The sequence below is a fragment of the Mangifera indica genome, chromosome 1, assembly GCF_011075055.1.
Source record: "Mangifera indica cultivar Alphonso chromosome 1, CATAS_Mindica_2.1, whole genome shotgun sequence".
In the NCBI taxonomy this organism is placed as follows: domain Eukaryota; kingdom Viridiplantae; phylum Streptophyta; class Magnoliopsida; order Sapindales; family Anacardiaceae; genus Mangifera; species Mangifera indica.
Window position 1 is genome coordinate 13717841 of NC_058137.1, and position 25834 is coordinate 13743674.

General features: G+C 35.7%; 1 protein-coding gene across 1 annotated transcript; it reads right to left on the reverse strand.

Moving 5' to 3' along the window:
* Positions 1–23163: 23163 nt before the first annotated feature.
* Positions 23164–24567, reverse strand: LOC123216923. Its single transcript, XM_044637628.1, has one exon. It carries the CDS (start codon positions 24565–24567, stop codon positions 23164–23166), a length of 1404 nt encoding a protein of 467 aa, XP_044493563.1.
* Positions 24568–25834: the final 1267 nt, after the last annotated feature.

Sequence of the window (25834 nt, forward strand, 5' to 3'; positions counted from 1 at the left end):
TATTGATGAGGATTTTGGTCAGCTTTGTTTTTTTGTATTTTGATAACATTGATATAATTAATAAAGCTTACAAAGATGTTCATATTATTTTGAATTACCTAGTTTCCTCTCTTAATAACTATTAGTTTGATAAAGAGGTTGATAGATTGAGGGATAGGGAGGCTAGCTTGTGTTATCCGTTGGTTGTTGTACTATAAGCTAGGGTATGTCCTAGAAACAGGTTTTTGTGCCTCTTGTTTTGCCTTCATATTTATAGTGGTTTTTGCTGGTGGTTTTGCTTTAGGTTGTTTAGCATAGGTTGTCTTATATCACCTTGAGTGGCGGTGCTTTTTGTTTTTGTTAATACATACTTGTTTAGCTAAAAAAAAAAAAAAACTCAATCACAAAAGCAATACATAATATTAACAAACTATACAAATCATGCAACTACCATAATTGATTGAAAACCTTATCCTGTTTAAGGTGATTACATTACTTACCTCTCTTATGGCATGCAAAATAGTTTCACATGGCAAGGATTTCCTTAAATAAACCTCTAGTGGCTTCCATTTGGCTAACTCTTCAATTAGCTCACTCTTACGTTCTTCAAGGATTTTACCTTCATATTTAGTAGTGGTTTTTGCTGGTGGCTTTGCTTTAGGTTGTTGAGCATAGGTTGTCTTCTATCACCTTGAGTTGTGGTGCTTTTTATTTTTGTTAATACATACTTGCTTAGCCAAAAAAAAAAAAAAACTCAATCATAAAAGCAATACATAATATTAATAAACTATATAAATCATGCAACTACCATAATTGATTGAAAACCTTATCCTATTTAAGATGATTACATTACTTACCTCTCTTATGGTGTGTAAAATAGTTTGACATGGCAAGTATTTCCTCAAATGAACATCTAGTGACTCCCATTTGGCTAACTCTTCAATTAGCTCACTCTCACATTCTTTTTATTTTCTAAAAATGATAAGAATGTAAGCCAAAACGCATTTGGATTCATTTTTACTTTCATCATAATTAGCAATATATGGGCATGTAATGTTCATACACGACCATGTATACCTTCTAAACTTAGTCAAATTACACATAACGCATGGGAAAAGACCATTTTACCCCTTATCACAACACACATGGATGTATGGCAACCCCATATGATCATGCATTGTAGATTTTCAAATTCACAAGTTTTCAAACACAAATGGATGTAAATAAGTTCTCAAACACATGTTGAATGGGCAGAATTTATAGAAACGTTTCCTTATGTGATAAAGACTAAGCTAAGAAAGGAAAACGTTGTAGCGGATGCATTATCTTCCTTAGATACATTCATATGTACTTTGAATGCAAAATTATTGGGTTTTGAGCATATTATGGATTTATATGTTAGTGATGTTGATTTTGCTAATATGTTTAGTACCTGTAAGAGGGTTGTCTTTAGGAAGTTTTATAGGTATGAAGGTACTTGTTTAGAGAAAATAAATTATGTATCCTTTAAGGATCTTTAAAAGAGTTCTTAGTTAGAAAGGCATATAGGGGTGCTTTAATAGGACACTTTGGTGTTAGGAAGACTTTAGATGCGTATTAGGAGCATTCTTTTGGCCACACATGAAAAGGGATGTTAAGTGAATTTGTGAGAAATGCATAACATGTAGTCGGTTTAAATAAAGTTTTGCCTCATGGTTTGTATATGCTTTTACTCATACCTAGTGAACCTTGGATTGATATTTTTATGGATTTTGTATTGGGTTTACCAAGTCCAAAAGGTTTTCAAAGATTGCTTACTTCATACCATGTCACAAAATTGATGATGTAACAAATATTGTTGATTTATTCTTTAAGAAGGTTATGTGACTTCATGGAATGCCAAGAATAATAGTTTTAGATCAAGATGTAAAGTTCCTAAGCTATTTTTGGAACTTTGTGGGGGAAATTTGGGAACTAAGCTCTTATATTCTACTATTTGCCTTTCACAAACTAATGGGCAAACAAAAGTGGTTAATAGCACTTTAACTGACTTGTTGCATTCTATAATCTAGAAGAACTTGAAGACATGAGAGGAATGTTTGTCGTATATAAAGTTTGCTTATAATAGGAGGGTATATTTAGCAAAAAAAGCCTCTCCATTTAAGGTCATTTATAGGTTTAATCTATTAACTCTATTAGACTTGACACCATCATTGGCCAAGTTTGGAAACTAACCAAACCAAAAGTAACATTTACTTATCTAAAGTCTCTTTAAAAGAAAAGAATTGGCTACTATCCATCTTGAATTTTGAATACAAATCTCTTTCTTTCAATTACTTAAGGTCTCTATGGTATCAACTAAGCTTACAAGGATTACAAAGCTCTTGTTGATAAAGATTGTAGGAGAATTTCATCATGGAAAAGTAAATTTTTGTCTTATGCGAGAATAATGCAATTAACTAAAGTGGTTTTGTATATTGTCCAAGTTTATTGGTTGGTGTTTTTCATTATACCTTCAAATGTGGACAAGGAAATTGATTATACCCTTCGAGCCTTCCTTTGGGTAGGTGTACATTTAAATAGATGCAAAGCAAAAGTCTCTTGGGAGGAGATTTGTGTTCCAAAGGATAAAAGGGGGTCTTCGTTTAATGAGAAGTAAATAGTGGAACTTGACCACAATAGCAAGACACTTTTGGAATATTGTGGACCGAAGAAGTAAGTCCCTTTGGGTGAGTTGGATAAAGGTTTTCTGCCTTAGAAGTAAGAATATTTGGGAGGTCTAACTATCTAGTAACAACCCTTGGACTTGTAATAAACTCTTTAAAAATAGGGATAGATTGGGTGAAATAGAAATATCATATATATATAATAAAGAAATATATGATATAGGGTTTAACAAAAAGGCAAAGATGCATGAGATTATAAAGGATGGGAGATGAAATTGGCCTATTGCTAATTCTTATAAGTTGTTAGAGCCTAAAAGCACTACTGAAAGTATACCTATCAGTAATGGAGAAAAAGGTTTATTTGGGTTCCAAATGCAGCAAAGATTTTCTCCATAAACTCAGTTTGGAAGGATCTAAGAACTAGAAAGGATAACGTGTGTTGGCATAAGTTAATGTGGTTCAATAAATGATAGAAATCAAGGTAACAATCATAGAGGATGATAAGGCATCTCCAACGATCCTTTATGTATCAATGGTGGACCAATGACAAGTGCAAAAGGTAAAAGGATGAAAGAAGTGCTAATTGGACTAACCAAAGATATTTAGGCCAAGTGTCATGCACAACATGAGTAAGACAACTTAGAGGAGTCACAAAGGCTTAAAAACATTATTCAAGCCCAAGAAGATCAAGAATGAGGGCAATTGGAGCAAAACACAAAAAGGGGATACGCGATTTGGCCTTTATTTGTTATGGGTCAAGTGATTGGAGGCAACACTTATTATCTTCATTTTACGTAATGTTTAATTAAACTTAGTTTTATTTATTTCAACTTATATTTATTTTAGGTTAAAAAATCTTAATTTAACTTTATCATATTTATTTGATTTTAGGATTTTGCTAGGATTACATTTACCCTTGATGGTTTAAGATTGTTTTTCCTATATAAGGGTTATCACCAATATACTTAAGCAACAATGAAAAGTGGAATACATCATGAATATGATCTATGCTTGCTAGTAATGCAAGTGTATCAACCATCTTACTAACCCTTTCCACTATCTCAAATAGGCTCATATTCTTAAGAGCTAATCTACCTCTTCTTCTGAACTTCATCATATGCTTAAATTGGGCTACTATGGTGAAAACTCTATCACCCACTTGAACTCCAGATTTTAATGTCTTTTATTAATATAACTTTTCTGTAAATCCTAGACTTGTTTTATTCTCTCTCTGATTAACAGAACGTCTTTAATCATCTTCTTGTTAGCTCTTTTTTTTATTAACCTAAGGAACCCATATAATAAAACTCGAAAGTCCATAGCCATTTAGACCCAAAACTATAGACCAGACAAGTCAAAGTATGCTTTATCATGGTACATCGCACTAGAGTCTCTAACTAATCAGCGTAAGACTCAAAACCTGGTTGTTTGCTAATAAGCTCAAGGCACTCGAACCTTAGCCATTTAAGAATGACCCTTGGCCTTTCACCACTTAGGCTAATCCCTAGGGTCATCTTCTAATTAGTTTTGGTCCAAGTGATTGTACTAAAACATCTTTCTCACCCAATTCATCCTACTGTAGAAGAAAACAATAACTTTTTACCATAGAATGCCTCATAGTTTGTCATCTGAATTGTCCTCTGATAGTTATTATAGCTAAATTCCAATAAAGGTAATAAAGGTAACATCTTAACCCAAATCACCTTTTGATCTAAACAACAGGGTTTCAATATGTTCTCTAACACTTGACTGGTTCTTATAGTCTGACTATTTGTCTGTAGGTGATAAGTTATACTAAATGTCAAATTAGTGCCTAGTAATCTCTACAAACTCATCTAGAAAATTAATACAAACTTCATGTCCCTATCTAATACAATTATCTTGGGTATTCCATGTAATATGATAATCTCTCAGACATATAACTTCCTCTACTGATCAGTAAGGGTGATGTCCTTAATAGGCAAGAAATTTATTATCTTGGTCAATTTGTCAACTATTAACCAAACGCATTATATCCATTCTAAACTCTCGGAAGCCTAATAATAAAGTTCATAAAAATGTGCTCCCACTTCCACTTAGGTACACTGAAAGGTTAAGGTAATCTTAATGATCATTGGTGTTTAACCTAAACCTATTAGCAGGTGAGACACTTGGTCATGTGCTCTCCTACATCTCTCTTCTTGTTGTACTACTAGAAACTCCTTCTCAAATCCTAATACATTTTTACACCACCAGGATGGGTTGTATAAAGGGAATTGTGAGCCTCTAAGAGAATTCTATGCCTTAACTCATTTACTGGAGGAACATATACTTTGCCTCTAAACTTGAGGACACATTCCATCACTTGAAAATATACTTCGAGACCATCTTGCATCCTCTATTTACCTTAATCATCTTACAACTAAGTTATTTTTAATCTCCGCCACTAATGTGGATTTGATCTCTAATTTGGCTAAAACCCTAACTACCAACTCAATCTACTTTTAATCCATGTCAGTCTAAATCTCTTTCTGGATCATCAATTGTGACAAGAACACTCTTCTGCTGAAGGCATTACAACTATATTTGTCTTACTAGGGTGATGCTTAATATCACAATCATAATCTTTTACTAGCTTTGACCATCTTTTTTTGTCTCATGTTAAACTCTTTATAAGTGAAGAAATACCTGAGGCTCTTATGATTAGTATAAATATTGCATCTTGCTTCATATAATTAGTGCCTCTAGATCATAAGGGCAAACACTGTAACTGTTAGCTTTAAGTCAAGACTGGGGTATCTGGTTTCTAAATCTTTTAACTGTCTCGAGGCATGTGTTATTACCTTGCCTCGATGTATTAATACTGCTCCTTAACCACTGTGATATGCATCGATATACAAATCATACACGACCCCTTCTTCTGGTAAAGCCAACACTAGGGCGGAAGTCAATCTTTTTTTTAAACTTTTGGAAGCTCTGTTCACAAGATTTTGACCACTGAAACTAAGTTTCATTTTTAGTCAAGGTTATGAGAATTTAGTGAATCCCTCAATGAACCTCTTACAATACCCTATTAAACCCAAAAAACTACAAACCTTTTTAACTATCTTTGGCCTCTGCTAGTCCATAACTACCTTACTTTTACTCAGGTCCACTAATATTCCTTCTCCCAAAACTATATGCCCCAAGAAGGTCACTCTATGAAGCTAAAACTCATATTTGAAGAACTTTGTATACAATTCTTTTTCCCTCAATTTCTCTAAAGTAAATCATAGATATACATTATGCTTCTCACGACTTCTCGAGTATACCAAAATATGATCTATAAACACTACTATGAACTTGTCCATGCAGTCTTGAAACACTTTGTTAATCAAATTCATAAATAATCCAGAGGCATTAGATAGCTCAAACAATATTATGAGAATCTCAAAATGGTCATACCTTGTTCAAAAAACTGTCTTGGGTATATATCTTTCTCAACTACTCTTACTTGATAATAGCCAGACCATATGTTGATTTTAGAAAATACTAGTGATCTCTTTAATAGGTCGAACAGAGTATCTATTTGGGAAATAAGTACTTGTTCTTTATTATGACTTTGTTCAGCTCTCTATAATTTATACACATTCACATGGACCTATATTTCTTCTTAACAAACAAGATGGGTACTCTTAAAGGAGAATGCCTTAGTCTAATAAAGCCATTCTCTAGTAACTTTTGGAAGTGCTTCTTCCATTCCTGTAACTCGATTGGGGTCATTCTATAGGGTGCCTTAAAGATAGGTGTTACGCTTGGAACCATTTTTATACTAAACTCTACCTCTCGTTCAGGAGCTAATCTCAACGTCTCTCTCAAGAAGTTATTTGGAAACTTTCAAACAACTAGCGGCTACTTAATACTCGAGTTTTACTCCACCTTATTGACTACATGAGCTAAGAAACCTTACACCCCTTACTCAACATTTTTCTTGCCTTAATTGAATTGACCATTATTGTCTTAATATGCCTCTCAGCGAACTTGAATTGATCTTTATTATCAAGGTTGAATCAGACTTTACTACATCGACAGTCAATCTCAGCTCGATTCCTCTCTAGGAAATCTATCCACAAAATCATGTCATAATTTAGCATCTCAAACATTATTAGGTCCACAAAAAGTTGTCTACCCTGTATCTCAATAACTTGCCCCATCATCATCTCATGATTGATCATTGACCCACCATCTAGTAACTCTATGTTAACTTTCTAGGCCACTCTGACTAGTTGTACTCCTATTTCTCCACATAACTTTTAGAAACAAAATAGTGAATAACACCACAATAAAACAAAATGTAAATAAGAACACTACAATAAGAGATTAACCAATGATTGCTACTAGGTTAGCCTCAGTTAACCCTTGGATAATGGTGAATACTTTGGTAATAGCTCTTCCTACTGGTTGCTCGAGTTGGGTTAAAATCCTAGGACATATCAAACAAGCGCATGCAACTCTCAATTGACTCTTGCCATTCTTCAACTATGATCAGATCCCTAACACCCATGAGGCTAATACATATTGGGTAGGTTAAAGATAGGATGTAATTAAGTCTTGGCTCAGGCTAATGTTAATGCTAAAGTCACCTCTACCGATCCCTATGTCTATGTCGATGGTATCTATTCTAACTCACTACCTTGAGTTGAAGTACATCTTTATTCCTTAAACATCTCTCTAAATGTGTCTCTGACATCCTAAATACTCAAACCAGCCTCGGGAACTAGAGGTACTACCCCTTCACTTTAGCTTCTATATAGGTTTTCAGTTTATATGTTTTTGGTGGTGGCTCTAGTTCTCATATTTCTTAAAAAACTCATAACTATAAGTCTCTATAAAACTCAACAAATCTAAATAAAATTGAACTTATAGTGATTGATTACGAGTATAGTCGACGAGACATGAGAGTCTTACATTCATACATAATTTGACTACAGATATACTTTTAAACATCTTGTGGGGACCAAAATCATGCTTCGATACCAATTTATAACATTCTTCTCTAGATATACTACTTTATAGAGGAAGACGTCACTAAGTTGTCTATTTTGCACATGCATTTAATTTAACCCTAAAGCATTTGAATAAAACTTCATTTATTAAACTTATAAGATGACTAAAATACCCTTTTATGAAAATTATCTCAAAAGCGTAACAAAAAATGTTAAATATAAAACATGACCTAAAATAATAATGTATGTAGCCTAATATAGTCGTAAAACAAAATACACTAAAAAATGAGAAATCTATAAATAAATTGAAAAGATGAAATGCCCTCAAATCTCTATGCCCTCAAAACTCTATGCCCTTTGACTGGTACCCGCCCCGTAGCCATCATAATCAACTATATCTACACATAACAAAGTAGAAGAATGAGTGATAAGAACACCTACTAAGTAGAAGACTATACTGATATCTTTTATTAAAATCCCCAAAATGTCCTTACACTACCCTGTTAAACCTAAAAAACTACAAACCTCTTTAACTATCATTGGCCTCTGCTAGTCCATAACTACCTCAGTTTTACTCAGGTCCACTAATATACCTTCTCCCAGAACTATAAACCCTAAGAAGGTCACTCTATGAAGCTAAAACTCATACTTGAAGAACTTTGCATACAATTGTTTTTCCAGCAATTTCTCTAAAGTAAATCATAGATATACATTATGTTTCTCACGACTCCTCAAGCACACCAAAATATGATCTATAAGCATTGCTATGAACTTGTCCATGCAGTCTTGAAACACTTTGTTAATCAAATTTAGAAATAATGCAGGAGCATTGGATAGTTCAAACAATACAATGAAAAACTCAAAATGGTTATACCTTGTTCAAAAAACTGTCTTGGGTATATATCCTTCTCAACTACTCTTACTTGATGATAGCTAGACCATATGTTGATTTTAGAAAATACTAGTAATCCCTTTAATAGGTCGAATAGAGCATCTATTTGGGAAATAGGTACTTGTTCTTTACTATGACTCTGTTCAACTCTCTATAATTTATACACATTCACATGGACCTATATTTCTTCTTGACAAACAAGATGGGTACTCTTGAAGGAGAATGCCTTAGTCTAATAAAGCCATTTTCTAGTAACTCTTGGAACTGCTTCTTTAATTCCTGTAACTCGATCAGGGTCATTCTATAGGGTGCCTTAAAGATAGGTGTTGCGCCTGGAACCATTTTTATGCTAAACTCTATCCACAAAATCATGTCATAATTTAGCATCTCAAACATTATTAGGTCCACAAAAAGTTGTCTACCCTGTATCTCAATAACTTGTCCTATCATCATCTCATGATTGATCATTGACCCACCATCTATTAACTCTATGTTAACTTTCTAGGCCACTCTGACTGGTTGTACTCCTATTTCTCCATATAACTTTTAGATACAAAATAGTGAATAACACCACATTCAATCAAAATGTAAATAAGAACACTGCAATAAGAGATTTAACCAATGATTGCTACTAGGCTAGCCTCAGTTAACCCTTGGATAATGGTGAATACTTTGGTAGTAGCTCTTCCTACTGGTTGCTCAAATTGGGTTAAAATCCTAGGACATATCAAACAAGCTCATGCAACTCTCAATTGACTCTAGCCATTCTTTAACTACGATCGAATCCCTAACACCCACGAGGCTAATGCATATTGGGTAGGTTAAAGATAGGATGTAATTAAGTCTTGGCTCAGGCTACTATTAATGCTAAAGTCACCTCTACCGATCCCTATGCCTATGTCGATGGTACCTATTCTAACTCACTACCTTGAGTTGGAGTACATCTCTATTCTTTGAACATCTCTCTAAATGTGTCTCTGACATCCTAAATACTCATACTAGCCTCGGAAACTAGAGGTACTACCCCTTCACTTTAGCATCTATATGGGTTTTCAGTTTACATGTTTTTGGTGGTGGCTCTAGTTCTCATATTTCTTAAAAAACTCATAATTGTAAGTCTCTATAAAACTCAACAAACTTAAATAAAATTGAACTTATAGTGATTGATTACGAGTGTAGTTGACGAGACATGAGAGTCTTACATTCATACATAATTTGACTACATATATACTTTAAAACATCTTGTAGGGATCAAAATCATGCTTTGATACCAATTTGTAACATCCCTCTCTAGATATACTACTTTATAGAGGAAGACGTCACTAAGTTGTCTATTTTGCACATGCATTTAATTTAACCCTAAAGCATTTGAATAAAACTTTATTTATTAAACTGATAAGATGACTAAAATACCTTTTTATGAAAATTATCTCAAAAGCGTAACAAAAAATGTTAAATATAAAGCATGACCTAAAACCATAATGTATGTAGCCTAATATAGTCGTAAAACGAAATACACTAAAAAATGAGAAATCTAGAAATAAATTGAAAAGACGAAATGCCCTCAAAACTCTATGCCCTTTGACTGGTACTCGCCCCGTAGCCATCATAATCAACTATATCTCCGCATAAAAAAGTAGAAGAATGAGTGATAAGAACACCTACTAAGTAGAAGACTATACTGATATTTTTTATTAAAATCCCCAAAATGCCCTTACAATACCCTGTTAAACCTAAAAAACTACAAACCTCTTTAACTATCTTTGGCCTCTACTAGTCCATAACTACCTCAGTTTTACTCAGGTCCACTAATATACCTTCTCCCAGAACTATATACCCCAAGAAAGTCACTTTATGAAGCTAAAACTCATACTTGAAGAACTTTGCATACAATTGTTTTTCCAGCAATTTCTCTAAAGTAAATCATAGATATACATTATGTTTCTCACGACTCCTCGGGCACACCAAAATATGATCTATAAGCACTGCTATGAACTTGTCCATGCAATCTTGAAACACTTTTTTAATCAAATTCAGAAATAATGCAAGGGCATTGGATTGTTCAAACAATACAATGAGAAACTCAAAATGGTCATACCTTGTTCAAAAAACTGTCTTGGGTATATATCCTTCCCAACTATTCTTACTTGATGATAGCTAGACCATATGTCGATTTTAGAAAATACTAGTAATCCCTTTAATAGGTCGAATAGAGCATCTATTTGGGAAATAGGTACTTGTTTTTTACTATGACTTTGTTCAACTCTCTATAATTTATACACATTCATATGGACCTATATTTCTTCTTGACAAACAAGATGGGTACTCTTGAAGGAGAATGCCTTAGTCTAATAAAGCCATTTTCTAGTAACTCTTGGAACTGCTTCTTTAATTCCTGTAACTCAATCGGGGTCATTCTATAGGGTGCCTTAAAGATAGGTGTTACGCCTGGAACCATTTTTATGCTAAACTCTACCTGTCGTTCAGGAGCTAATCTCAATGTCTCTCTCAAGAAGTTATCTGGAAATTCTCAAACAACTAGCGTCTGATTAATACTCGAGTCTTACTCCACCTTATTGACTACATGAGCCAAGAAACCTTACACCCCTTGCTCAACATTTTTCTTGCCTTAATTGAACTGACCATTATTGTCTTAATATGTCTCTCAGTGAACTTGAATTGATCTCTATTATCAAGGTTGAATCAGACTTTCCTACATCGACAGTCAATCTCAGCTCGATTCCTCTCTAGGAAATCTATCCACAAAATCATGTCACAATTTAGCATTTCAAACATTATTAGGTCCACAAAAATTTGTCTACCCTGTATCTCAATAACTTGTCCCATCATCATCTCATGATTGATCATTGACCCACCATCTAGTAACTCTATGTTAACTTTCTAGGCCACTCTGACTGGTTGTACTCCTATTTCTCCACATAACTTTTAGATACAAAATAGTGAATAACACCACAATCAATCAAAATGTAAATAAGAACACTACAATAAGAGATTTAACCAATGATTGCTACTAGGTTAGCCTCAGTTACACCCTTGGATAATGGTGAATACTTTAGTAGTAGCTCTTCCTATTGGTTGCTCGAGTTGGGTTAAAATCCTAGGGCATATCAAACAAGCTCATGCAACTCTCAATTGACTCTAGCCATTCTTCAACTACAGTCAGACCCTAACACCCATGAGGCTAATACATATTGGGTAGGTTAAAGATAGGATGTAATTAAGTCTTGGCTCAGGCTACTATTAATGCTAAAGTCACCTCTACCGATCCCTATGCCTATGTTAATGGTACCTATTCTAACTCACTACCTTGAGTTGGAGTACATCTCTATTCCTTGAACATCTCTCTAAATGTGTCTCTGACATCCTAAATACTCAAACCAGCCTCGGGAACTAGAGGTACTACCCCTTCACCTTAGCTTCTATATGGGTTTTCAGTTTATATGTTTTTGGTGGTGGCTCTAGTTCTCATATTTCTTAAAAAACTCATAACTGTAAGTTTCTATAAAACTGAACAACTTTAAATAAAATTGAACTTATAGTGATTGATTACGAGTATAGTCGACGAGACATGAGAGTCTTACATTCATACATAATTTGACTACAGATATACTTTTAAACATCTTGTGGGGACCAAAATCATGCTTCGATACCAATTTATAACATTCTTCTCTAGATATACTACTTTATAGAGGAAGACGTCACTAAGTTGTCTATTTTGCACATGCATTTAATTTAACCCTAAAGCATTTGAATAAAACTTCATTTATTAAACTTATAAGATGACTAAAATACCCTTTTATGAAAATTATCTCAAAAGCGTAACAAAAAATGTTAAATATAAAGCATGACCTAAAATAATAATGTATGTAGCCTAATATAGTCGTAAAACAAAATACACTAAAAAATGAGAAATCTAAAAATAAATTGAAAAGACGAAATGCCCTCAAAATTCTATGCCCTTTGACTGGTACCCGCCCCGTAGCCATCATAATCAACTATATTTACACATAAAAAAGTAGAAGAATGAGTGATAAGAACACCTACTAAGTAGAAGACTATACTGATATCTTTTACTAAAATCCCCAAAATGCCCTTACAATACCTTGTTAAACCTAAAAAACTACAAACCTCTTTAACTATCTTTGGCCTCTGTTAGTCCATAACTACCTCAGTTTTACTCAGGTCCACTAATATACCTTCTCCCAGAACTATCTACCCCAAGAAGGTCACTCTATGAAGCTAAAACTCATACTTGAAGAACTTTGCATACAATTGTTTTTCCCGCAATTTCTCTAAAGTAAATCATAGATATACATTATGTATCTCACGACTCCTCGGGCACACCAAAATATGATCTATAAGCACTACTATGAACTTGTCTATGCAGTCTTGAAACACTTTGTTAATCAAATTCAGAAATAATGCAGGGGCATTGGATAGTTCAAACAATACAATGAGAAACGCAAAATGGTCATACCTTGTTCAAAAAACTGACTTGGGTATATATCCTTCTCAACTACTCTTACTTGATGATAGCTAGACCATATGTCGATTTTAGAAAATACTAGTAATCCCTTTAATAGGTCGAATAGAGCATCTATTTGGGAAATAGGTACTTGTTCTTTACTATGACTTTGTTCAACTCTCTATAATTTATACACATTCACATGGACCTATATTTCTTCTTGACAAACAAGATGGGTACTCTTAAAGGAGAATTTCTTAATCTAATAAAGCCATTTTCTAGTAACTCTTGGAACTGCTTCTTTAATTCCTGTAACTCGATCAGGATCATTCTATAGGGTGCCTTAAAGATAGGTGTTACGCCTGGAACCATTTTTATGCTAAACTCTACCTCTCATTCAGGAGCTAATGTCAACGTCTCTCTCAAGAAGTTATCTAGAAATTCTCAAACAACTAGCGTCTGATTAATACTCGGGTCTTACTCCACCTTATTGACTACATGAGCCAAGAAACCTTACACCCCTTGCTCAACATTTTTCTTGCCTTAATTGAACTGATCATTATTGTCTTAATATGCCTCTCAACGAACTTGAATTGATCTCTATTATCAAAGTTGAATCAGACTTTCCTACATCGACAGTCAATCTCAGCTCGATTCCTTTCTAGGAAATCTATCCACAAAATCATGTCATAATTTAGCATTTCAAACATTATTAGGTCCACAAAAAGTTATCTACCCTGTATCTCAATAACTTGTCCCATCATCATCTCATGATTGATCATTGACCTACCATCTAGTAACTCTATGTTAACTTTCTAGGCCACTCTGACTGGTTGTACTCCTATTTCTCCACATAACTTTTAGATACAAAATAGTGAATAACACCACAATTAATCAAAATGTAAATAAGAACACTACAATAAGAGATTTAACCAATGATTGCTACTAGGTTAGCCTCAGTTAACCCTTGGATAATGGAGAATACTTTGGTAATAGCTCTTCCTACTGGTTGCTCGAGTTGGGTTAAAATCCTAGGACATATCAAACAAGCTCATGCAACTCTCAATTGACTCTAGCCATTCTTCAACTACAATCAGATCCCTAACACCCATGAGGCTAATGCATATTGGGTAGGTTAACGATAGGATGTAATTAAGTCTTCGCTCAAGCTACTATTAATGCTAAAGTCACCTTTACCGATCCCTATGCCTATGTCGATGGTACCTATTCTAACTCACTACCTTGAGTTGGAGTACATCTCTATTCTTTGAACATCTCTCTAAATGTGTCTCTGGCATCCTAAATACTCAGACCAGCCTCGGGAACTAGAGTTACTACCTCTTCACTTTAGCTTCTATATGGGTTTTCAGTTTATATGTTTTTGGTGGTGGCTCTAGTTCTCATATTTCTTAAAAAACTCATAACTGTAAGTCTCTATAATGATTGATTACGAGTATAGTTGACGAGACATGAGAGTCTTACATTCATACATAATTTGACTACATATATACTTTTAAACATCTTGTGGGGACCAAAATCATGCTTTGATACCAATTTGTAACATCCCTCTCTAGATATACTACCTTATAGAGGAAGACGTCACTAAGTTGTCTATTTTGCACATGCATTTAATTTAACCCTAAAGCATTTGAATAAAACTTCATTTATTAAACTTATAAGATGACTAAAATACCCTTTTATGAAAATTATCTCAAAAGCGTAACAAAAAATGCTAAATATAAAGCATGACCTAAAATCATAATGTATGTAGCCTAATATAGTCATAAAACGAAATACACTAAAAAATGAGAAATCTAAAAATAAATTGAAAAGACGAAATGCCCTCAAAACTCTATGCCCTTTGACTGGTACCCACCCCGTAGCCATCATAATCAACTATATCTACACATAAAAAAGTAGAAGAATGAGTGATAAGAACACCTACTAAGTAGAAGACTATACTGATATCTTTTACTAAAATCCCCAAAATGCCCTTACAATACCTTGTTAAACCTAAAAAACTACAAACCTCTTTAACTATCTTTGGCCTCTGTTAGTCCATAACTACCTCAGTTTTACTCAGGTCCACTAATATACCTTCTCCCAGAACTATCTACCCCAAGAAGGTCACTCTATGAAGCTAAAACTCATACTTGAAGAACTTTGCATACAATTGTTTTTCCCGCAATTTCTCTAAAGTAAATCATAGATATACATTATGTATCTCACGACTCCTCGGGCATACCAAAATATGATCTATAAGCACTACTATGAACTTGTCTATGCAGTCTTGAAACACTTTGTTAATCAAATTCAGAAATAATGCAGGGGCATTGGATAGTTCAAACAATACAATGAGAAACGCAAAATGGTCATACCTTGTTCAAAAAACTGACTTGGGTATATATCCTTCTCAACTACTCTTACTTGATGATAGCTAGACCATATGTCGATTTTAGAAAATACTAGTAATCCCTTTAATAGGTCGAATAGAGCATCTATTTGGGAAATAGGTACTTGTTCTTTACTATGACTTTGTTCAACTCTCTATAATTTATACACATTCACATGGACCTATATTTCTTCTTGACAAACAAGATGGGTACTCTTAAAGGAGAATTTCTTAATCTAATAAAGCCATTTTCTAGTAACTCTTGGAACTGCTTCTTTAATTCCTGTAACTCGATCAGGATCATTCTATAGGGTGCCTTAAAGATAGGTGTTACGCCTGGAACCATTTTTATGCTAAACTCTACCTCTCATTCAGGAGCTAATGTCAACGTCTCTCTCAAGAAGTTATCTAGAAATTCTCAAACAACTAGCGTCTGATTAATACTCGGGTCTTACTCCACCTTATTGACTACATGAGCCAAGAAACCTTACACCCCTTGCTCAACATTTTTCTTGCCTTAATTGAACTGATCATTATTGTCTTAATATGCCTCTCAACGAACTTGAATTGATCTCTATTATCAAGGTTGAATCAGACTTTCCTACATCGACAGTCAATCTCAGCTCGATTCCTTTCTAGGAAATCTATCCACAAAATCATGTCATAATTTAGCATTTCAAACATTATTAGGTCCACAAAAAGTTATCTACCCTGTATCTCAATAACTTGTCCCATCATCATCTCATGATTGATCATTGACCTACCATCTAGTAACTCTATGTTAACTTTCTAGGCCACTCTGACTGGTTGTACTCCTATTTCTCCACATAACTTTTAGATACAAAATAGTGAATAACACCACAATTAATCAAAATGTAAATGAGAACACTACAATAAGAGATTTAACCAATGATTGCTACTAGGTTAGCCTCAGTTAACCCTTGGATAATGGTGAATACTTTGGTAATAGCTCTTCCTACTGGTTGCTCGAGTTGGGTTAAAATCCTAGGACATATCAAACAAGCTCATGCAACTCTCAATTGACTCTAGCCATTCTTCAACTACAATCAGATCCCTAACACCCATGAGGCTAATGCATATTGGGTAGGTTAACGATAGGATGTAATTAAGTCTTCGCTCAGGCTACTATTAATGCTAAAGTCACCTCTACCGATCCCTATGCCTATGTCGATGGTACCTATTCTAACTCACTACCTTGAGTTGGAGTACATCTCTATTCTTTGAACATCTCTCTAAATGTGTCTCTGGCATCCTAAATACTCAGACCAGCCTCGGGAACTAGAGGTACTACCTCTTCACTTTAGCTTCTATATGGGTTTTCAGTTTATATGTTTTTGGTGGTGGCTCTAGTTCTCATATTTCTTAAAAAACTCATAACTGTAAGTCTCTATAAAACTCAACAAATTTAAATAAAATTGAACTTATAGTGATTGATTACTAGTATAGTCGACGAGACATAAGAGTCTTACATTCATACATAATTTGACTACAGATATACTTTTAAACATCTTGTGGGGACCAAAATCATGCTTTGATACCAATTTGTAACATCCCTCTCTAGATATACTACCTTATAGAGGAAGACGTCACTAAGTTGTCTATTTTGCACATGCATTTAATTTAACCCTAAAGCATTTGAATAAAACTTCATTTATTAAACTTATAAGATGACTAAAATACCCTTTTATGAAAATTATCTCAAAAGCGTAACAAAAAATGTTAAATATAAAGCATGACCTAAAATCATAATGTATGTAGCCTAATATAGTCGTAAAACGAAATACACTAAAAAATGAGAAATCTAGAAATAAATTGAAAAGAAGAAATGCCCTCAAAACTCTATACCCTTTGGCTAGTACTCGCCCCGTAGCCATTACAATCAACTATATCTACACATAAAAAAGTAGGAGAATGAGTGATAAGAACACCTAATAGGTAGAAGACTATACCGATATCTTTTATTAAAATCCCAAAATGCCCTTAAACTCAACCTATGCTTACTTTATCATCCAAAGTTGGCATTAAACTACTTTATGGATGATGACAGGTCTTATGTATTGTCTCTATGCTCACACTAAACTCTAGGGACTATCTAAGATATATATCGTAACTCTCCAGTCAAACTGTGTCCCTCTCATCACTAAAGAACTATTCCTCTGAATTCCTATCTGGTATGATCTTACTAAACTTGGTGAAAGCATCTGAATTTGAAAGTTGTAACTGAAGTTATATAATAGGCTGATTGATTTGGATCAAATATAAGGATTTGGCTTCTTGGCCATGTGAGCTATCTATCTTTTTCACTACACCAACTATATCTTAACTAGACTATACTACAAGCATGTACTCTATCACAAGTCTAATGTCCTATCACAGATGGTGTAGTGACTATATACTCATAGTGCCTTCTCGTAAGGATCCTATAATGTCTAGGATACATGCATCTCGAGCCTTTACTTAACCTAGCTTGTTTTTGCTTCAACTTAATAGTATCTCTAATGTCATATTATAATTTGACTTTTAGGCACGAAAAGTACTACTGCATACCCTAAATCTCCGTATAATTATTTGAGATGACCCTTAAATTCTTAACTTAATTTCTTTTCATAATCCTTTCTTTTGTTCTATACACACGAGTGTGTGTTTATAGAGACATTAGAGTGTGTCTCATTATTCCTAAGCATGCGAAAACTCCCCATGACACTTCCTCGTGTGTAAATTTTCCTACACACAAAGGCATATGCCTAAGCTAACATGGGTGTGTGCTCCTTCTTATATCTAATTTAATTTCCTTTTATGTTTTTTCCTTGATCACATTACTTCTTAAGGGTATTCTAGTTATTTCACCTAACACACAGTCGTACGTAGTCTATGTGCCCTAGTTAATCGCTAACCAATCAGTAGCATCCTACGGTCATTGGAATGTTATGAAAACTTGGTCTGAGTTATAGGGATCATATACACAAGCATGTGTCTTATACCACACGACAATGTGACGAACCTAGAAAACATACCACATGCCCTAATTTTAGTCCCTACTTTGATTCCAATCATGCAAACACTATCGATTTCATCCTTGACATGTGAATTGTGACCATACTAATAATACAACTCACTTATACTAAACACATACAATACCCAATCAAACAAATGCATAAATAATAACAACAACAATAAAAAAAATATGCAAGTATATATACATATAATTATAGAGCTCTCAACTATGTCCTATACACTACAGTTAGCATCAATCTTAAGCCATAAATCACAGTTACAAAACACACTTTGTAAGGGAAACCATAAGGATCTAATAAATATAATAGAAACAGACGTAAAGAGGCATTCCTACTTACCTCAATTGTAGCAAAAGACAACATGTGTAGGCCTTTTTTTCTCTTCTTTCCTTGTCACCATATCACCAGAAATGTATCATCAAAGTCACTACATGGAAGTGTGACTATCAAATTTGCCTTCTCTTACTTTTTAGGAAAAATCGTATGTTTAAGGATAATGGAATAATGATCCCAAAAATGTAATGGCATGCCATATATAAACTAAAAACATGTTACACACACACGGGCAAGTGTTTGAGGCACACGGTCATGTGTCACTTAATTTTGAATTCATGCAGAATCAATCTTATATGACTGGCGCAACATGACACATAAGCATGAGCTTTCCATACACGATTGTATATTATATAAAACTCACATTATGACCTTTAAAAGACACTAACACATGCATAAAGACTGTTTTGCCCTTGAGATGTACTTATGGGTGTTACACATGTAGTGGTCTAATGGGACATTTTGGTGTTATGAAGACTTTAGATGTGTTAAATGAGTATTTTTTTTGGCCATACATGAAGAGAGATATTGAGCGAATTTATGACAAGTGTATAAACGTAGGCAGTCTAAGTCTAAAGTTTTTTTTTTTTTTTTTTGGTAAGTAATAATTTTATACCAAGAGAAAAGGATTTACAATGGCTTATCTAGGACAAAGCCCCTAGATTTAGCCTAATCATGCAATCCTAGGACAAACCCCTAGGTATTGCAAATAACACAAGAACAAAAGAACAAAAGCATTACATATAAACTCCAAATATCACCATTCATCAAAACAAAAATCAGACTACATGGACTACATGAAAATCGAAGGGGAGAAACCCCATTTGCTTGCAATGTATTCATTTCCTCTAGTCTTGCTTACCTTGTTCAAGCATGTCACCCGAACTCTAACACATTCCTTTATAAGCACCATTACTCTTTCCCTCGGTAGACCTCCTCTTCCAAAGCAAATGTCATTTCTAACCTTCCAAATATAATAGATGGCAGCACCGAAGCTTAACTTGCTCACAATGTTCTTAAAGTTGTCTTTCTTCCATTTTCTAGCCAAGTCCGTGACCAAGGAGATCCAAGGCTGGGGGAGAATTAGTTGATGACAAAGGTTAAGAATTTCATACCAAATTTGAGAACTAAAGCTGCAATTGAAGAAGAGATGCTCCATACTTTCCGGCTCCGCGTTACACAAAGGACAAATATTGTGAGTGCCAATACCGATACTTAGTAATTTATCCTTTGTCATAAGTTTACCTCTTATACTCAGCCAAGTGATGAATGAATGCCTTGGGAAGTGCCTTTTGAACCACACAAGTTTGTGCCATGGTACCTTTTCTCTCCTAGTGCGAACTACCTCCCAAGCCGATTTGATGGAAAAGGTGCCATTGGTTTGAGGGGACCATATTAGAGTGTCCTCACCTCCCATTGGGCAGCAAGGAAGAGATTCCTTTATCTCCAAGAGGTGACATGAATTAGCCACCGGCCATTTCCACCTATTTCCGCCCACCACTTCTTTTACTAATGCATTTCTTGGTATGCCCGAATCATAAATGATCCGAGTACCAAATTTGTCCAGCAAAGGTCCAAAAGGGTGCCAATTGTCATGCCAAAGGAATGTGTTCTCTCCATTGCCGATGATCCTCTTGAAATTGTTCTTCATTTGTTCCCTAAGCCTTAGAATCTTTCTCCACATCCATGAACTCTCCCCATTTGGTTTTAACTCCCAAAAGCATTTACCTTTTAGCTTGTTTTCTTTGATCCAATCCACCCAAAGTGATGTACTCTTATCAGCAAGGATCTTCCACATGTGCTTGGTAACAGCTGCGGTATTCCATGATTTGCTCCTCATAATACCTAAACCACCCTCCTCTTTAGGGGTGCACACCTCATCCCATGCAACTTTTGCTTTTTTCCCATCCATTGATACACCACTCCAAAGGAACTTCCTTAAGATACCATCAATCTCCTTGTGGACACTAGAGGGGAGAATGAATATAGAGGACCAATACACTTGGATGCTAAATAGGATTGCTTTTATGAGAGTGAGTCTTCCGGCATAGGATAAAGATTTGCTCCGCCAAGAGGAAATTCGCCCAACAATTTTATCAATGAGCTGCTTGCAATCACTGTTTTTGAGCTTTGAGGACTTGATTGGCACACCTAAATACTTAAACGGCAATTCTCCCACCGCCATGTTAATTGTTGCCGAGAGAGTAGTCTTTTGCTCCTTGGAAACTCCGGATAGGAAAATATTGCTTTTAGAGCAGTTCATTTGGAGTCCGGACCATTCATGGAAGAGAGAAAGAGTGTTCTTCATGAGAGAAATTGATTCAACATCCGCCCTACAAAACAACATTAGATCATCGGCAAAGCATAAGTGGGTGATATTGTTTTTCTTACATTTCCAATAATGGCTGAAAGAAGGATTGTTCTTGAGCTCCCCAAGCATTCGGGAGAGAACCTCCATAGCAATGACAAAAAGATAAGGGGAAATCGGGTCCCCTTGTCTTAGCCCATGTGAACTCTTAAAGAAGCCTATTAATTCACCATTAATCCCCAAGGAGAATGAAGGAGAGGTGATGCAGCCTTGAATCCAGCTTATAAATTTTCCGGGAATGCCTATAGCATCAAGAGTTGCCAAAATGAAATCCCACCGGACCGTATCAAAGGCTTTCTTTAAATCAATCTTCATGGCGCATTTCTTATCTTTGCTTGTTTTGTGATAGTTGTGCATGAGGTCTTGACAAAGCATTATATTTTCACCAATGTTCCTTCCACTCACAAAGGCTCCTTGGGCCTTATCAATAAAATTAGGGAGGATACCTTTGAGGCGATTGGTAAGGATTTTAGAAATGCATTTATAAATTGTGTTGCAACAAGCGATAGGCCTATAGTCCTTGCAAAAGGAAGGGTTTGCAACCTTAGGAACAAGGGCAAGAATAGTGCAATTTACCTCTTTAAGGAGGTGACCGGAGCTAAAGAAATGTTTGATAGCTTTGACTACATCATTCCCAACAATCTCCCAAGCTGCCTTGAAGAATAAAGCACCATAGCCATCCGGTCCAGGAGCTTTGTTGTTGTCCATGGCAAAGATTATGGATTTAATCTCATCCTCCTCCACATCCTTTGTCATAGTCTCCACATCTTGAGGCTTAATTTGGAAATTGACCAGCCTTTTAATCTCTTCAAAATTCAGTTTACAAGAATCCAAGGAGTTGAGGATCTTCTTGAAGTAACTAACAAACTCATTCTTGACATCACCCATGTTATTCACAAAGGTTCCATCTTCAAGGCATACACCATTTATGGAGTTTCTATTACTGCGGCCTTTAATGCATTTAAAGAAATACTTGGTGTTTTGGTCCCCCTCTTTGAGCCAATGGACTTTGGCCTTTTGGCAAGCCAAAGATTCTTTTGCCATACTAAGTCTACTGTAATTTTCCAGCCAAGTCTTTTCTTCTTTGGCTAAATCTTCATCAAGTGGGTTGCTTTGGAGCCTCATTTGAATATTTTTAACCATATTTTTTGCTTCCAAAACCTGCTCGGAAATTTGCCAAAAACCACTTCTATTTAACTTCCTTAACTCTCCCTTCAAACCCTTGAGTTTGTTGACAAGATTAAACATGGGGCTGCCATTAAAATCCTCTTTCCAAGCCTCCCTTACAACATATAGGAAGTTTTCATGATTCGCCCACATGTTGTAGAATTTGAATAGGACCTTTCTCCTCTCCACAATACTCCCACACGTCACAACACATGGGGAGTGATCTGAAATAATAGGATTGAGGAAATTAGCATAGGAATCCGGAAACACATCCCCCCAATGCTCATTGACAAGAGCTCTATCCAATTTGCAAGCTATCCTCCTTTGGCCTTCACTAGAATTACTCCAAGTGAGCTGGTTCCCCATATACCGCAAGTCATCTAAGTTAGCCTCTCTACAACAATTGTTTAAGTCTTCACAATAAGTATCTCCCCATGCAGTCCCTCCGATTTTTTCGTACGGCCCTCTAATTGCATTAAAATCCCCCATGATTAGCCAAGGCTTATTACCCAACTGATTTGAATGCTTACTAAGTTCCTTCCATAGACTTTTCCTTTCCAATGGTTGATTGAATCCATAGACTATGGATAAAGCCACATGAATATTCTCCTTCACTAACCAAGCATCACCATGAATGAATTGGGAGGCCTTCTCTTTGATGTCTATTCTGATTGCTTCTTTATTCCATCCTACCCAAATCCTTCCATTAGGGCACACCTCATTATTATTATCATATTCCCATTCCCTCCATATATTACGAGTCACACTAGTGATATTATGGGCTCCTACTTTAGTTTCTAAAACAGCCATGAAATCAATATTATTTTGCAAGATGAAATGTCTAACCTCTCTTTGTTTAATAGGGGCATTAAGGCCCCTAATATTCCAGCAAGCAACTTTTGTCATTTGGATGGGATGGGAGTGGAATTTTCTTTTCTTTGCTTTGCTGCTTTCTTCCCCAAGTTCCTACTTTTCAAATCAGCATCTTCTTTTCTAAAGTCCATCTCATCCACTCTTAGTTTCCCTCCAAAAGAAAGCATCATAGGAGAGGCAACTTGGTCCGAGTCATCCCCTCCATTTGCATTTTTAGTGCTGCTTTTGGAGCTTTCGTCATTCTCTTGAGCTTTCTCATTTGCTGCCGATGTAGTGTATTTCTTACCCTCCATTATGGCATCACTATCACCAGTGGAAATCCCATGCTTTCCTTCCTCAATCAGAATTATATTCTCCTTTCCAAGTTCTTGAGTCTCCTTTATAGTTAATGCAGAGAATCTATTATTCTTATGAGTTAGCAAAGTTTTCCCCTCCAGCTTTTGCACCTCCATCTTTCTACCTTTGGTTTTATTGTCAAAGTCTTTTGTTACTTGCTCTAGTTTGTCTTTCCCATTAAAGTTCACAGGGAGCACTCTTCCAGCCCCTTCCTTTGGAGTTTTCCGTGGGATAGAGACAACATTTTGCTTTGGTGCTAGAGAACAACTTGCTGTGGTGTGACCGAAACATTGACATCCCTTGCATTTAATAGGTTTCCATGTGTATTCCACTTGGATTATCACTGATTCTCCATTCGGCAAAGCTAAACATATTGAATCAGGACATTCCGCATCCACCTTTACCTCTATACAAATTCTTGCAAAGTCCAGCCTTGTCCCTTCTTCAGTTATGGAGTCCACATAGAGAGGATTTCCAATTGCACTTGCTATGTAGCTAAGACCTTTTGGGGTCCAAAATTCAAGAGGTATGCCATACAATCTAACCCAAATAGCAACCTTTTTGACATCATTGATTACCATTGGAAGATTTGTAGTCCATTTCCTAACAAGGAATGGCTGCCCTGCAATGGTTAGTTGTCCCTCTTCCACAGCTCTCATAACTCCATCAATGTCTTGAAACTTAAGGATAAAGACACCTTGGCCGGAGGTCATAACATCTTTGAGGCCAAACGAGGACCAATGCCTCTCCAAAGCTCTTTTAACAGTCAAGAATGGTGGCCTTTTGCCAAGGAAGAAGCCCACCGCACATGAATTCCATCTAGTTGCTCCTTGCTCAGCTACTTCGGGAGGAGGTGCCACACAAATTCGCCCCAAGGTATCCTTCCCTTTAGGTTCAAAAAACTCCAGCTTCATAGAGGGTTTCCAAGGGGAGAAAAGGGAGTTCCATGAGCTTTTCTTTTCACCTTCTCCAGCTACTGCCGAGGGAGTGTTAGGGGAAGAAGTAGAAACCTTTTCAATGGCAAGGGGAACCAACCTGTTTTGGAGAAGAGAAGAAGTTGACAAATGAGGTGGTAAAGAAGGTTCCTTGTTATGCATGTCTTCAATCAAGTGGATATGCCAAGAAAGGAGAAAAAACAGCCTATGCTAGGCGCAGCAGTCAAAGATACACGGAAGAGACAATGCACAGCAGACTATGCAATGCCAAAAGAGGAAAGATCAGTTTTGGAAGAAAAGAAGACAGCTGCAGACTTCCAAAAAAAGGAAAGATCAAAGAAAGAGTAAAAAACTTTGAATATTTGAATTTTTTGGAGGGGTTTAGACACACCGAGGAAGGAAGGAGAGGAGGAACTAAGGTCACCGGAGCAATGCAAACTGAAAATGCGAGAAAAAATAAAAACACAACATCATAGTAATAGGGGAAGAGGGAAGAGAATGGAAGAAAACACAGCTTGCATTACTAAAAGAACTAAAGCTAGAAACAAGAGGATGTCCGAATAGAGAAAAAACAGGAGAGAGGAGCTGCACGGAGGGAGGAGCCGGCGACCAAGGGGGTCTCCGGCCAAGGGTTGGTGCCGGAGTGGTCACCAACCTAAGGAAAGGTTGACAATGGGTTGGAGTTGTTGAAGGAAAAGGGTAAGGATTATAGAGAGAAGGGAGAGCATTTTCTCACTCTAACTTGCACTTTTATAAGTCTAAAGTTTTGCCCCATGGTTTGCATATGTCTTTGCCCATACCTAATAAACCATGGACTAATATTTCTATAGATTTTGTATTGGGTTTACCTATGTCCAAAAAGGGGCAAGATTTTGTGTTTGTTGTGGTTGACAGGTTTTCAAAGACGACTCACTTTATACAATGTTACAATATGTAACAAAAATTGCTACTTTATTCTTCATGGAGGCTATGCAACTTCATGGAATGCCAAGGACAATAGTTTCAAATGGAGATATGAAGTTTTTAAGTCACTTTTGGAAAACATTATGGGGAAAGTTAGGAACTAAGCTCCTATTTTCTATTACTTGTCATCCACAAATTGATGGGCAAATGGAAGTAGTTAATAGGACTTTAACTACCTTATTGCATTTTATAATCTAAAAGAACTTGAAGAGTTGGAATAAGTGTTTGTTACACATGGAATTTGCTTATAATAAGATGTACATTTAGTAACAAATTCCTCTCCATTTGAGGTCGTTTATGGGTTTAACCTATTGACTTCATTGGATTTGATACCATTATTTGTTAAGAAATAAGCAAGTATGGATAGGAAAAAAAGGCTGAATTTGTTAGACAGCTCTATGAGAAGGTTAGGGAACACATAGAAAGGAGAACTAAGTAATATGCAACTTAAGCTAAGAAAGGGTGT